Source organism: Anabrus simplex, chromosome 7, assembly GCF_040414725.1.
Source record: "Anabrus simplex isolate iqAnaSimp1 chromosome 7, ASM4041472v1, whole genome shotgun sequence".
NCBI classification, from domain to species: Eukaryota; Metazoa; Arthropoda; class Insecta; order Orthoptera; family Tettigoniidae; genus Anabrus; species Anabrus simplex.
This window is the reverse complement of record NC_090271.1, coordinates 26,232,147-26,248,966: the sequence shown is the minus strand read 5'-3', so window position 1 is coordinate 26,248,966 and position 16,820 is coordinate 26,232,147. Positions and strand designations below refer to the sequence as shown.

At 40.5% G+C, this 16,820-nt stretch overlaps 1 protein-coding gene across 1 annotated transcript in view; it reads left to right on the top strand.

The window, feature by feature from the left end:
* LOC136877672 (uncharacterized) overlaps positions 1 to 16,820 on the top strand; it is an 814,069-nt gene that overhangs the window by 183,666 nt on the left and 613,583 nt on the right. Inside the window, exon 4 of the mRNA XM_068228698.1 lies at positions 8,430 to 8,608. Within this exon, the coding sequence (XP_068084799.1) occupies positions 8,430 to 8,608 (179 nt within the window). The remainder of the gene's footprint in view (positions 1 to 8,429; positions 8,609 to 16,820) is intronic.

Here is a 16,820-nt window from a genome sequence, read left to right as displayed (position 1 = left end):
GTAGATGAGATTAGTCACAGACACGCTCACAGTGTTACAAAAGGATTCTATGGATAACACCACCTTGGGGCATAATTCAAAAACAAAGAGACAGATGTCACCAGGTGTTTCTGTGTAGAAAGAAAGACCAATGAGGAAGTCCTCAACTTCTTAGATAAGAAAAAGAAAAAGCTCAGATGGATCGGGCGCATTATGAGAAGTAAACGATATGAACTCTCCAGCTCATCATCGAGGGGAAAATTGATGGTAAACGGGAAAGCAGGAAATGCCAATGAATATGGAGAGCGGGCATCTTATTATGCTGAATGAGTCGTACAGTTCGTTTTGTTTGTCATTATCGAAAGAAATAGTTGACACAAATACAGTTTTTAGAATTTTTATACATGGCACCCAGCCTTTCACAGTATAAAGTAAATAAAGGCAGGTTCCAGAGTACAGTATACGACAGCCTCGCTCCACGAGAGCAGTCCACCTTGGAGAGCACGTAGTCAACAGAGAGGCGGGGAAGGAACAGATTGAGGACGTTACTTCGTGTGACGATAAGGTTCAGTGCAATGGGTCGGACAAGAGAGTCGTCGAACAAGGATAGCTCGGGGAATTTTCCATTGGAGATACTACAGATTGACAAATCATATACTTTCTTTCCAATTAGATGAAAGTTCGATATGTGCTCTTGTACAGATATCGTTACCCTGACATGAATAAAATGGGACAGATGTATACGGATGAACGCTATATTACCAATACTTATGATTCAGGCAGAGGAGATCTTCTGAACTGGTGCCATCTAGGGCATCATTTTCGATATTTCGATTGTTGTGCTATCTAGTAACGAAAGCGGAATACTACTGGAACGAATACTGCAGGTGAATTTAAGTTTGTCAGAAGATACCCGAATGCTGGGGCTGTACCTCAATTAAGGCCACGGCCTGATCCTTCCAATTGTCGCCATAAGACCTACCTGTATCGGAATAATAATAATAATAATAATAATAATAATAATAATATGACGAAGATTTTTTTACCATACTTGATAGTAGATTTAACACTTGTGAAAACTGGATCAGCGAGTTCAGGAAGGATCTGAAAAAATTGGACAAAATCGTGAAGGCATTGTTAACAGAACCAAGTACCGACACCGGATTAATAACTTCAAGTGCTTTCATTATGAAGAACAGCAGAACAGCGGGTGGACAGCAGAAAGGAGACAGACTGCAGGAGAGAGATTGCAACGACACTGGGCTACAAAGAAAGCTTCTAAAATGTGTAAATGTTGCTTATTTTGGTCTCTAATGGCCGTAAAAATTTAATAATAATAATGCTAGACGAACTCGTGATGGTATTTTCAGACGACGTTTCTCTCTTTACTTCCCCTCATGAACTAGTCACAGAACAAATCAATTACCTGTTTGAGTGCACTGTTATGATTTGCCTCAAAATCTCCTACACAAAAATCCACTTCATCTCTAACACCATACATGCTCCACAACATGTTGTGACTGCCCACGGTAGAATCTTCAAGTGGAAATATTCAAATACCTTGGTGAATGGTATGAATCCAATAATTCTGAGACGTTCGCCGTCTTAACACGTGTCAAAAAGTTTGAAACAGCCTTCCGATTCACTCAAAACGTATATAAAAAAGTATATCTCTGGAAATGCAAATATGGGACATTATCAAATTGCACTATATGCAGCGGAATGTTTAACACTTCGAACACATAACCTGCTTAAAAACAGTCAATTAAGGAAAAGACGATTATTCGAAAAATGCTTGCTCCCAACATCAAAGAGGGTGTTTACAGACTTGGAAGCAACTTAGAAATGTACACCCACACCTAAAAGATATCAAGCGTAATACGGAAAAGAAGCATAACAATTTACGCTCACCTGTTCAGATTTCCAGCGGAAAGAATCTGTAAACATTTGTTATCACAGAAACAGGCACTTAACTCCTACATTAACTCATACACAAACTTAGACTGGTTCATCAAGAAGAAGTGCCAACTCAACTGAAGCATGTCCATTCTGATGCACGGAAGAAAACACACTCCGAAAGGATGAAAACCTTGTGGGCCCGAGGGAAGACAAACAGTTAAGATTTTGCCGTTCTTAGCGACCCTAACGATGAAGAAGTGAATACTGCTTGAAGAATGGAAATTCATGATTGAGACCAAACCAAGAGTTCTACCAAAATTTCGTGAAGATCCCAATCACGATTAAGAGTGAATGGCTTTCTATGGATATTTGAAAAGAATGGATACCGAGATTATGAAAGCAAGACATTAGCTTTCCAGGATCTTCATAAGCGAAAGCAAACGTGTGGAATCAAGACAGAAGGAGTGTTTGGAATGAAAACTACGGAGACAACGATTTGTCTGATGGGCAACCACGGACGGTATTCTTCATAATACAACTGAAATTTTACAGGAAACACAAGAAACTGAATATCTACTTTAACGTTTCAAATAAAGAATGGAATCAACTTTATTCAATTCTCATTTGCATTCCTCATAACGCCACGTGACTTGGATTCCATTTCACCAGCAAATCTGACTCAAAAATATATTTGAATTTGTCCTAAATACTGTATAATAACCTTTAGCAAATTTTTATTTTTCCGAACAGAATTTTATTACGTATTTCCTTTAAAATAATGTGATCTGATCACATTTAAAAATCAAATTTAAATGCGATACAAGAAAAATATTAAAATAAACAACAATAGTGACATTATTTCTATTACATCACAATAACAAACTAATGAAACACACGTTTAACATAATATTTGCATCCAACACAGTTTGCTTCGAAAACATCTTTGATTTTGTGCATTACTCATTTACATCTATTTAAACCTCCTGATCATTGTCCTCTTTTGATGTTGTAGGCCACTGTAAGAGTTCCTTATAGAGTCCTTCTCTGGGCAGTATTTCATTACCTTTGTAACGTCTGTCAATTTCTTCTTTTCAGTTGGAATTCTCTGATTGTAAGTTTCTTCTGTTGGTAGACTGAGGGATATAAAATGAGATTTTAATTTAAATGTATGTGATATCAAGCCATCAATCAAAAACCATGCAATAACCTTTCCCTTCATACTGGCATCATAAAACGGATAGTTGAATTTACTTATTTGGCATGGCAAGTTTTTACTTCTTGGGATATGTCTGCTACGGGATTCACATGACAGAAAATTTCACTTATAATATTTTGGCCATCATAATGCAATAATTTTGATAATCAATCCACATAAATACACTAAATCAATGGAAACATGTAACGACTTAACTGCAGGGCCTCTTATCACTCATCGGAAACAGCTGTCCCGCCATATTAACTACTTACACTGTGCATAAACGAGATATGTACTGCTCACGTCACCTTTTTGCATCTTTCATACAAACTATACCTCCTATTCAACACTTAAAGAGCCGCGTTACACAGGTTATGTATTGTAGTTTGTTGAAGTTTATTTCAGCAGTAATATCACTTTTGAAAAAATTCCACATCTCACTTTTTTATCTATGCCGATTCAGTTAGTGTATATTGATTTCGATATGATATATAATTTGTCCTTATAGCAAAATCTTCTGTTAAATGATCAGTAGAATTTAGAAGATTATTTTCGGGTTATATATAGTTGTCTACTTAGACTCCTGGCTCCTGACATTCACTGGAAACCATGCCTGACATTTTCAGCGGTCCACTACCCCCGATGAACAGTAGTTTAAAAAATACTGGGCGGTAGCTCCGTTGAAATGTTGGGAACGAGAAAGCGAATTGCATCACGGCCTGCAAGCCCATGGTGCTGGCCATAAAATTATCGTCAGGTATTATATCAGCGAAATTTATATTCTAGAGGAACTTTGTTGTTAGGTTCTTGATATTTACAGTTTTATATAAACAACGACATAAATAAAGGAAATACAAGAAAAGAGACAAGAAGAATAATAAAAATGAAGTTATGTGGGAAATATCACGACAGAAGGAAGGATACGATACGAAGGTTCTTGTTGACAGATAAGGTATTAAATATTGTTGGAATACGTACAGAAAAGGACCTTTGGGTGAGAGAAAGCCGGGAATAAAGAATATGGAGGACAGTCTTCATTCTGGTACTGCGGGATTGGACATGGATGGGATATAATGAAACTAATTCTGGAGGTCTATGTCAACATGCTTTAGACAAACATTCTTCTTCTTCTTCTTATCCTTGTATCTTTTCCACCTACCTTCTGGTGAGGTCGCAGGTACGATCTGTTTTTCACAGATGGATGAGGGGCAGTTACAGCCAGATGCTGTTCCTGTCACTATCCCTAAGTGAACGGATGTACTCAAGTGTAATATGCTACTGTGGTTCTTGGTAGTCTGATGTGTTAAATGAAAACGTGTGTATAAAGTAAAGCACAAACACCGAATCTGCGAAGCGGTGGAATTAATCGGACGTAGTTAAAATCTCCATCCAGGATCCTCTGAACAGAGGACCTCCAGCGTGATTAGTACCGCTGTCACGCGGTATCGCTGCTGTGGATCCTCCTCCCCCAAGCAAACCCTACCGCCCTCTGTGAATGGAGACGACTAAAAGCGGCAAAGGACCAGTGACCTTCAATTTCCGAGCGTGGGTTGGTGACCACCAAGTCTGGCGTTGCTTCCTCACTTTTATCCGACATCCCTCGGTTCTTCTCCGACCCCGATGATATTAGGTTTTCTAGCGTAAGGAGTCTTATTTTCATGTAATTTGTGGTTCTTCCCCTTCTTTTACCGATAACTAAGTGTCTTCCAGTTTCCCTCTCGTTAGTGTGAATAGAGCAGGGCTGCTAATTTGCACTTCATTTTAAAACAGTAATCACCAAGTTCTTTAAGATCCGAGATGACAGAATCCCTCAATGTAGGAGGTTTCTTTCCACACAGTCACTTCCGCTGCTCATGACGTGGCCAAACCATCTTAATCTTGATTCCTGGACCTTGTCTTTAACACCGGTCACCTTTCCAAGTCCCAGAACATAACAGGTGTGTCATACATAACCAACCTGATAAATCAGCGGTTGCTGATCATGCCTTATCACCTGGTCATGATGTCATGTTCCAAGGAGTAGATGTTCTTGCCCGTATAAAACAGTATCGCCCCAGAATCATCAGGGAGGCGGTTGACATACGTTAACACCCAGATAATCTCAACCACAGTACAGGCTACAACCTCAGTGAAACATGGATACCTGTTATCAGAACCATCATAAAATGATGCTTTACTGTTGCCATTCGTTGTCTCTAGCGTGATGCAAAAATCGAATCCCTATTACTTCTTTGGGTACGAGTTTTAGTTCCTTGTAGCTTTCTCTTAGCAACCTTTTATGCGTCATGTTTCATTTTTCTGTTTTATCCTGATTAGTTAAGGCAAGGTTCGTTTTGAAACGCGTTGAGAGTGCTTACATAGTTCATTACTCGACATAAAGTCAAAATAATACATCATGACACTCCCGAATGGTTTCGTTTCTGATTCTATCATTCCTTGTCACGCCACATGCCCATCGTACGTTTTCAGCCGTGCCACCTCACGCTTTGTTTGAGAGGATTTTGTCATTGTTACTGTTTCCATTAATACCAGCCAGACTTAAGACTTCTGCTGATCCCCGACATTGACTCAGCATCACTCTGCTCCACTTCACCCAGGTATCTGAAAGCTTCTGTCAAAGGCACGGGTTTCCTATTCAGTTGTACTATTCCAGTTCTTCCACGTGGCATGTCTTACTCAGTCATATGTTCCTGGTCTCCATTGCACACCTCAATTTTTTCAAAGTCACATCCAATCTCCAGATGATTCTGCGCATAGTATTAAGTCAAGCGCTTTTGATCTGATCCCTTCAGATTATAAATCCATGATGATGACAAAAGAGGAGTGCTGTATCACAAGTTGCCGGCCCCGCGGTGTAGGGGTAGCGAGCCTGCCTCTTACCCGGAGGCTCCAGATTAGATTCCCGGCCAGGTCAGGGATTTTGACTTCATCTGAGGGCTGGTTCGAGGTCCACTCAGCCTACGTGATTGAAATTGAGAAGCTATCTGGGTGGGGGGGGGGGGGGAGATAGCGGCCTCGGTCTAGAAAGCCAAGAATAACGGCCGAGAGGATCCGTCGGGCTGACCACACGACACCTCGTAATCATTAGGCCGTTGGGCTGAGCAGCGGTCGCTTGGAAAGCCATGTCCTTTTGGGGCTGTTGCGGCATGCAGGGTGGGGGTGGCGATCACAAGGAAGTTCTTCCTTACTCCGTAACTTGTTGATTCTCTCGTCGCTCATGTGATATATATACACACACACATACTGATGTTAGTGTACACGCATGCAAATAAATAGTGTCTCGGCATAAATAATTAACACTGCCCCACTCCAGTAGTGAAAATTCGGGAGTCTGTAAAGGAGTAGTGTTGAAGGCCAGAAAGGAGGGGAAGGGAGTGAAAGCGTAATGCTGAAGGCTCAGTGTGTGTATTGCTATATGCACATCCACCACTTTTCCTATTTCAATAACAACGGCCTGTCCACCTGCAGCAAAGAGTTAAGCGAGGATGTGAAGAGACGCCATGGTTCGTTTATATCGGGACACCACTTCTTTTTATGAGTGTACATATATTACCAATAAGCCAAACACGTGAGCATTGGAGAAAATTGATGAATTTAATCTCTCTCTCCCCGTATTCGTATTTAATGTTGCATAATGTGGTAACCACATGTTACAAGCAGATGGAATATCGCTTCCTTTCACTTCAAAGAGTGCAGGTATTGTGATGTACCGAATGGTTTAATAATAATGTTTTTTGCTTTACGTCCCACTGACTACTTTTACGGTTTTCGAAGACGCCGGAATTTAGTCCCGTATGAGTTCTTTTACGTGCTAGTAAATCTACCGACACGGGGCCGATGCCTTTAAATAGCGCCGGATTGAGCCACGATCGAACCTGCCAAGTTAGAGTCAAGAGGTCAATCGTCGGAGCCACTCAGCCCGTCCACCGAATGATTGAAAGTAACTTAAGTAATTCATAAAGGGCTCGAAGTAGAACAAATTTTAAAAAATGGAACTATATTCTAGGTTTAAAACCTACGTTAGGCAAATCCTGGGAAGGTCAGTGGGATCTCACGCGAAAAATTGACGTGAAACACTTCAAAATTTTAGAACTCAGAACGTGTTACATACACAGGAATGATTTATACAAAATGGGCCGGAAAATATTTATACGAATGACGGGGAATTGACTCTTTTTAATGGACAGGAAAACTGGTCATCACAGGAAATGCTGGAAACCGTGATTTCGATGCACCCATCCGTTGCTGTCACATGTCTGCACGTGCGCATCTCCCCAGCACGTCGCTGTGAGTGAGTGAGAGGAGCAGACGTGTTTAGTGACCAGTAGAATGGTGCTCATGATAAAACAGCACGTGTTCATTGTCGAGTGTTATGCGAAGCACGATTCGTGGAAAACCTGTGCGGAACTGTTTGAGCAAGAGTTTAAGATTGGAAGTGTTTTGGATAAACCTCCATAAAAGCCTGCAATGAAAACTTAGTGGGAAAATGGCGTGAAAGGGAATAAAACGCATAACTAGCCGAAAATAGTTTGAACTGATGAAAACATTGCTCGAGTGAAGGGAAGCCTGCAACGAAGTCCGACTAAATCTCAACGCCGCTTACCTGTGCAAGTGGAAATTAAGAGATCTTCGTGTCGAAACCTTATCAGAAAGGTACAAATTTACTATTGTGCATGCCTTGAAGCGTCCAGATGAACCACTTCGGGAGGTTTCTGAGTGAGGTGGAGTCAAGAGGATCCATTTCATTTATTCAGATGGCGCCATTTCCAGCCTCTTCTGTGATGTTCATTTTTAAGCGTCAATCCCGCGTCAGTCCTATTGTAAATATTTCCCGGAACAGTTTATTTTTGCTACCCGGTATTTTTACACACATATAAAATGTATCTATGTATGTATGTTCTAGCATAGCTCTGGAACTCATGGAGCAATTTCATCCAAACTTAGTACACATATGTCTTATTATCTGTTGAAAATAATGGCGGTGTAAGACACCCCTAGAAATTGGGCGGATAGGGGTGAGGTTTATAAATATACAGTAAACGACCGATATCATACTTTGTATTTTTTACCGTTTGTTGTTGTGATATTTTGACATCGCATGACGAGAAAAGGAATGGTTCCACAATCTCACGATTTTTGGTTTTCGAAATTTGGCAGGTATGAAAATTCTAGTAGCTGTACCTACAAAGGTTTTTATATATTTTTCCACACAATGCAAGAATGACAATCAGTCATTTGTGCACCAAGTGAACTTAAATACTGAATGTTGTACCACAGGTGCAGTTCAAACTGTCCCCCACCACATTCAATTGAGGCTACTTTAAGACTTATACGTTTCATTCTGCTTCCATTTCAGGGCGGACACGGAAGAAGAGGCTCAGGTTCAAACTACCTTGAAGGAAGATGGCGTTTATGACATCATTGCATCGATCCTGCTCGATGACAAACACTTAAAGTCGCCCACAAAGTTCTTCTGCGAGCTTAGAATACCCGAAGCGAACTACACAGTGAAGACTTCATCAATATACTACCCTGGTAAGTCTTTATCACCTTTACTCTATCTTAGGATGTGAATGATATTGTTTGGACTTGCTACAAGGATAGTACAAATGTATGACCTTGTGTTAAAAGGAAGCAAGTGTTATTAAAGTTATTTCGAGAGAAAATTATTTACTAACAGTGTGATTCTACAGTTATGGAAGAAGGATATGTTTATATAAAGAGTGGCCGGAAACAACGCGAAACGTGCATTTGAGGGTTAGAGGGTTGGCCATACTGATAAATAAACTGCAAAAATAATATTATATATCTCACGACGTAGTCATTTTTTTCACCTGCTGAGGTTAGCCAATCTCATCGCCACGCGGGCCACTTCAGGTGGACTTTGCAAGGCGGTGTTGCTAAATCTGCACATGGCTTATGGCCGGCTTGAGAGCGCCAAGAGAAGAAATAAACTTTTCCAGGGGAGGGAATTGAACAAGGACCTCCCTGCTGATAGGCTCGGCCCACAACAAGCACGCTACGGTGGCATTGGTTGAAACCCAGAGTGTGTTAGTGTTTGATGCTCATTTCTCGGGATGGCTCTGAAGCCCGAACAAGCCAAGTGCATATTTAGAAATATCGCTTCATAAAGCCGATTTGAATTCGTCCACTAAGCGATGTGATTGGCTAACTTCAGCAAATGATAAAAAAAGAACGGCGCGAGATATCGACGTATTTTTTCAAATTACTTATCAGTATGACCAACGCTCTAATGCTCATAGGCTCAAATTACGTTGTTTTCGACCAACCTGTATATGTATAATAATAAAAGGAAGTGTGTGTCTCCCTCTCTCTCTCTCTGTCTGTCTCTTTGAGTGTGCGCGATGCCCAACAAAGTCTGCGGCACGCAGAGATGTGACATTTTTATCATAGGTAGAGGAAGGGAGTTCAAATTCACCTCGAACCGGTATTTTTCATTTTAATGTTCGTTGGAGAATTATGAACGAAAAAAATCGGTGGTAAACGTGTGTTGAAAAATGGTAATCTAACGTGCTGTCGCCAGGATTACATGTAAAGATTCACTGTCGCTAGGTAACGTACCTAAATTAGGTAATACAAGTCAAGGAGCCATTTTAAGTCCATAGCGAAAGAAGCCATTTTGGGTGCCGGACAGGAGCAGCGATATTCAGTCCGTGTTAGTCTGTGTGTGTATGTGAGCGATGCCCAGCAAAATCTACGACACGCAGAAATCTGAAATTTTTTACATAGACGTATTCTTGGACTATTATTTATATAGGTAAAGACATGATTTCATTATAATACTGGTAATTTGATTCCTTTTGTGTATTTCTTCATTTATTTATTTCATATTTATCAGATATTCTTTTCATTTACTTAAAATATTTCACAGTATAACATGATTTCGCTATACCAGCAATAAAACGTGAACCGTATTTCCTTTCAACTAACTCAATCTTATATTTTATTTAGAGGAAACGCATACATAAGATGGATAGTAATAATAAACAAGTAATAGAAATAGGCCTACGTATATCAGCTAAGATCCCATTTTAAGTCCATGGCATAGGAAGAGATTTGCGTTCCCCGAAACAAGGAGACATATTCAGTCCGTCTTATCTGGGAGTGTTGTGTCTGTGTGTATATGTGCGATGTCCAGCCAAAACTACGGCTAACAGAAATCTGAAGTTTTTAACGTATGTGGACACGTCATTTCATCGGACAACCGGTCATGTATGGCCGTGTCAAAGAATAATTCTTGCTCCAGTAAATGAAGCTGTCAACTGCACGTGGATTGTTTATAACTTAAAGAGGCAAAAACACTATACATCTTTGCACCAAATGGAAGGGCACTTAGTATAGGCTTTCCCGGGGCTGTATAAGTAAAAACTGTTCCTTTATGTACGATATGTTGTTTAATATAGATTTAATGTTATGTCTAAGCCTACCATCCACCAATCCAGTATCTTAAGCAATGAATGTAATTCATTTATTGTAGGAGAAAACGATGTGAGTTGATAAGTAAAATGTTTTTTTTTGAATTTTTCTTTAAATAAATGGTCTAAAACATCTAACGGTTGCATTAATAAACGCGACTGAAGCCGTGGGTACTGTTAGCGTTACATAACACGGGGAGCGCTTTGCTAGTGATGTTTGATGTATATTTTGGGTCTATGCTGCCGTGTAATGAACTATATAAACAATCTCAACGCATTTCAAAAGGAACCTTGCCTCTCTTCATCACGAGAAGGAACAAAAATGAAAACATGACGCATCAAAGGTTGCTAAGAGAAAGCAACAAATAACTTAAAATGATGCCCTATGAAGTAATATCGACGCCATTTTAGCCCCAAGCTACGGACAACAAATGGCAACAGTAAAGCACCATTATCTGCTGGTTCTGATAATAGGTACCCATGATTCACTGAGGTTGTAGCCTATATCGTGGTTGAAATTATCTGGGTGTTTACGTATTTCAACCGCCTTCCTGATAATTCTTGGGCGATATTGTTTTAAACGGGCAATAACATCCACTCCTTGGAACATTACATCATTACCAGGTGTTAAGGCATGATCAGCAACAGATAATTTATCAGGTTGGTTGAGTCTGCTACACCTGTTATACTTTTCTATGTGAGTACAATTCGTTCTCGAAGTCTGCCCAACATAAACTTTGTCACAAGTACAGGGAACTATGTAGATACCAGGTTGTTGCAATTTAGGCAAACTGTCGCTAGGTGGTCGCAGGAGTTGCTTAATCTTAATTGAAGTTCCAAATACAGTTCGTACATTGTACCTATGTAAGATTTTAGCAATACGATCCGTCGTGTTACGTATGTAAGGTAGGTAAGCAGTTCATTTCACATCTTTTTTTTTTCTTGACAGGCCTCTGATTATGCCTCGGTTTCAGAACCGTAGAGATCAAGTATTTGCTGTAACCGTTGCTCTGAAAGGTGGTTCTCAAGGTGTTAATTTCCTCTTGTAGAGTAGACACATCACAAATCCTCCTAGCCCTTGTATTTAAAGTTGTAAGGATTCCATGTTTCTGGGCAGGGTGAAGGTGAGAATCTGCGTGGAGATATCTATTGGTGTGTGTAGTCTTACGATAAACGCTGTGTCCTAAGGATCCATCCTCTTTCTTTGTGATGGGAATATCTGGAAATAGTATTTTGCCGTCAGATTCAATTTCCATGGTAAATGATATGAAATGAAATGGCGTATGGCTTTTAGTGCCGGGAGTGTCCGAGGACAAGTTCGGCTCGCCAGATGCAAGTCTTTCGATTTGACTCCCGCAGGTGACCTGCGCGTCGTGATGAGGATGAAATGATGATGAAGACGACACACACACCCAACCCCCGTGCCAGCGAAATTAACCAATTAAGGTTAAAATTCCAGACCCTGCCGGGAATCGAACCCGGGTCCCCTGTGACCAAAGGGCAGCACGCTAACCATTTAGCCATGGAGCCGGACAATTTTCATGGTGACAAATGGAAGGATGCTGGCCATTAGGTGATCCAGGAATTGACAAAGATCGTCTTCAGTTTCTCTTAGCAACCTTTGAATCGTCGTGTTTCTTTTTCAGTTTTCTGCTGATGAAGACATGAAAGTTTCCTTTTGAAACGCGTTGAGAATGTTTATATAGTTCCTTACACGGCATAAACCCAAAATATTGTCGTTGCCGGGACAAAACCTCCTATGTGATAATATTTTTGGAGAAATACTGACCCGCAGTACATACGTTATGAAGAGCGAGAATGCCTTGACAGTATCCACACAATATTGCACCTTAGATGATAGAACCTTAGCGGCCAAAGTTCTAAGCTAAAATATTTCACATAGGAGGTTTTGCCCCGGTAACGAGGAATCGTAAACAGTTACATGGACCGTGAAAGTCTAAATGACAATATATAATATCTTTTAAACATCCCTTACATAATTCCCTGGCAAAGTCGGCTTTATCGCGGATACCAAAATAAAAACAGACGAAGGTAAAGTGAAGAGGCAGACAGGGATACAGAAGCTACCACTCAAACTAAACACGTATTTTCATGTAGCTGAAACCGACATTTTTTGTTTTATCGCACCAACGTGCGCATGCCTTTATCAGAACTGTGCACTGAAACATCCTTATAGCATACATTTGATCACAACGAAAAGGATATTACTGTGTTATTCTGATGAAGCCGACAGCCGACATATTGGGGGACGCGGCCCAAGGAGTTTAAAATTAATTATAAAATACGCGGGAGATTCAAATGAAACGTGCAGTTAATTTATTCCACTATTGTAATGCAGGGATAATGTTTGATTGTACATTATTTTTCAACACACTCCCCTCCAAGTTTAATGCACTTGCGCCATCGGATAGATAGTGCTTCGATGCCTCGTAAGTCAAATATTTTGGTTGACTCTGTAGCCACTCTTGGACGTCCTAACCACACTTGAACTTCTGCCATCCGAGGTGCCCCTTTAATGTACCAATGATGTGGAAAACAGAGGGTGCTAAATCTGACGATTGTGACTGATGCGGGAGGTTGATGAAGCGCAAGTCGTCCATGTTTTCGATTGTTGCATGACCGGAATTTCTTTCATGAATCGTAGACTTGCCGCTGTGACAGACAGGCGTCCCTAAGCTTTGTCTCCATTCTCCCATGAATATCAACAGGTTTCACATCTTCACTCCATAAAAAATTCTTAACTGCGTAGTGGTGCCGTCATCTTGAATCAGCTGTTACATACCTCTAATCCCATCTACCGGCACTGCTTCGTATTACCAGTTCGGAAGGACGACAACGACGGTGTCTTCAAATTTTCAAACCTCTATAAAGGAAAACAAATTAATGACACTTTTGCGGCTTTCCTTTGATTCTGCCTCGTAGTATATTTCCGTGTTGAAAGTTTTGTTGTATCTTTCGTTTATGGGTAACAGTGTATTTGATTTGATTTGGTTTGTATTCACGCAGTTTTATTACTATTACTTGTTTGGTTTTGTTGTTATTCGCTAAACAGTCAAAATAAATACAACTGTAGCTTCAGATAAGTTCTGGAGCTCTCATTATATTACTACAAATAAAGTGTTCTTCCCATTCTATTTTATTTCTACTACGGACTGAGAAATGCTTAGTTGATCATAGTTTGCGTCAAATATATCGCTGGAGGCCGTTACCCTTAATGGCGTGAGATCGTCCAAAATAAGTAATACTACTACAAACAATAAGTTTGTGTACTGGCACTTCCTGTATAGGCAACCCGCTGTACACTCATGCACTACAGTCAACGACTTCTTGGACTGGCGCTTACAGTGTAGGCAAAAAAGCATACACCTGGGTACGTACTAGAGTTCACGAACCACATAGTCTTTTAACCTGGCTGTTCGCGTCTTTTTCCCGTCGTGTTGATCCGGGAGATTTAGATGATCATCTCAACAGTTTCGCTAGCGGATTTGCCAATTTTTTTTTAACAGAATTTGCTAATTTCACGTTGCTCAAACTAGGACAATCTCAAGTTCCACCGTTGATAATCAACTACCCTTCAAAACAGAGACCGTAGTTGTGCTCATAATATATGCACCAACTGTATCTTGCTGGGGCTAGTAAAATCCTGAGGCGCAAACAGCGACACTATCGTCCAGTCCACGAACATAATGACTCTACCACGTATATTTTTCGTCATTTTAATTCTTAATTACATATTTTTTTATGTTTATATACCGTACATTAATTTATTAATTCTTCACTTTTAAATTATTTCTGCAAATATTTATTCAATTAAAAAACCGTATTTTCATAACATTTTAATTTAGCAACGTGCCAAAATTGCCTATGTATGTAATCAGCTCACAATTACTTTCAATATGTACGTTATTTTTTGTGTAGTTTGTCCTCAGTGGCAATATCCAGTTAGGGAAAGTCGATATAAATGAAAAACCCTTCTTCTTACTTTGGCAATATATTCTTGATATATATATATATATATATATATATATATATATATATATATATATATATATATATTTACATATTCTTGACTCAAGTCTGGTTATAAAAAGCTGTTCGAAATTTAGTCTTCCTATCAGCGATGAAGTAAACGGAAGTTTCTGATTGCTTTCGTGTAGTTTAAAGTAGGACATTATGAACATTTGTCAAAAATCTGACAAACTGTTTTATTCAAAGAGACCTCCGTAGTTCTCAGCTTCGCCAAATAAAATGATTTTATGCCGTTCTGTAGGTTATTATACAGGCTTCCAAACGACACTTTGATTTTCAAAATCGGACTGAGGGTTCCGAAGTCTTAACGGATGCCCTCGCACGCTAAAATGGTGTCTCGTTTGTCAAATTAGGGTTTAAATGTTCTTATGTGCGCCGATATAATTATGGCGGTTATGTCGTTAATAGATTCGGAGATATCTGAGTTGCAAAATACCGTCACGTCTCTGACAGACCTTTCAGTGTTAGTACATGCCCAGCACCGACTTGAAAAGAAAGAGGTTTTCTTGTCAAAATGTATGTATATTGGTGCAGGGTAAAAATTCTTTGTGAGTGTACTGAAACTTCTGAAAATATGAAGTGAAATCAGATTAATAATTTTGTTTTGTTAAGTTCATCTCCTCTTCTTTGTAGTTGTGTTTGTATTCGCTGAGCCGAGAGACTCGAGGTAAACAGTTGAGCCGCCTGGGGCGTGCAAGCGACGGCCACCAAACAAGTGTTTGATTGTTCCACCTGTTGATATACATCTAGAGTATGCGAAGATTTGTGCTACCTTGGCTACATATCATGTTGGATGCAACAAGTAATGTAGTGAAGCGACCAGTGGTGAAATCCTTTCAGACAGATCAGGTTCGGTTGTGGATGAAAATGAAAGTTACTTATTCCACTCTCTAGCAACAGAGCTGTAACAGGGACTCATCATTGTTCAAATTTTAGAACAGTGACTCGTGGGATTGAACCGTGTATGACGGCTTTCACGCGAGGTCACAAGCCGGATTATTTCTCTAATGTATGGCTTCTACCTCGCGAGTGTCCGTGGGCATGTTTGTCTCGGCAGGTGCTGGTCTTTGTATTTGATGCCCCTGGGTGACCTGCGCATCTGGCGTAGGCACATAGTCTTTAGCTACGGAATAACGCCTAGGGATCTGCTCAAGGCTTAACGTCCCCATCAGATGGAGGAATCACCATCGACATAGCCATATACCTCGACTCCAAATGAACACTGTGGAGAGGTGTGGCATTGAATCGAGGCTTTCGTACCTTTCCGGCCAACATTCTGATGGGAACATTTTACAGCCAACGAGACTCGAACGTGCTACCAACGATGTCAGACCGGAAAGACTTGATGCGTTTACGATTATGGCCGCCAGGCGGGCACAAGTCTGGTAACGTGTACAATTGTTTATTGCTTCAAAGGTAAGGTAAGGGTTATTCTGCCCGAAGGCAGGTCCGAACCTCCTCAGAGGTGTTCCTGAGCCGGAGTTTACGTGCGGTAGGGTGGCCAGTTCCTTTCCGCTCCTCCATTCCCTTACCCCCCACCAACAGGGCGTGGCAACCCATTCAACTCCTGACCACGCCCAATGTTGCTTAACTTCGGAGATCTCACGGGATCCGGTGTTTCAACACGGCTACGGCCGTTGGCTATTGCTTCAAAAGGTCTCGCTTATTTCGTCCGCAGTGTTAAACGGCAATATGAAATTACCCTTGTTATCATACTGCATATGATCAAAGTGAAAACATGTTTCGCGTTGTCTGCTAATTTTATACTTGTTTTGGGAAAAGACAGTTTAGATTTCCTCAGCTGGATGTATAGATGTGTATGTATAAGGGCAGTAAAATGAAAATCCGCTACGATGTGATCGTGGAATGGGTTCATTCAAAAGTAATTACCAAAAGCGTTAATACATATCTCATTGGGAGACGAGACAATCAAGTCCAGTTTTGTAGAAAGAGGTAGATCGCTTACGGATTCACAACCGCACCCAATCTTGCTCTTCCTCGTCCGAATGGAATCGTGGACGAATGACGAACGCAAAGGGGGACCAGCATTCTCTTAACATTAACATATGGATCGACGCTGTTGATAGAGATGTAGGATGGGGGCTTAATCCTTGAGCAGATTCGACAGGTGTGGGCTATGTGCCGACACCAGGTTTCACCCTCTTACTACCTCATTATTATCAGCATCATTACTACCTCACACCCAGAAGCAAAGGTTACTTGCGGGCGTCAAATAGAAAGATCTGCACCTGGCCTCTCCG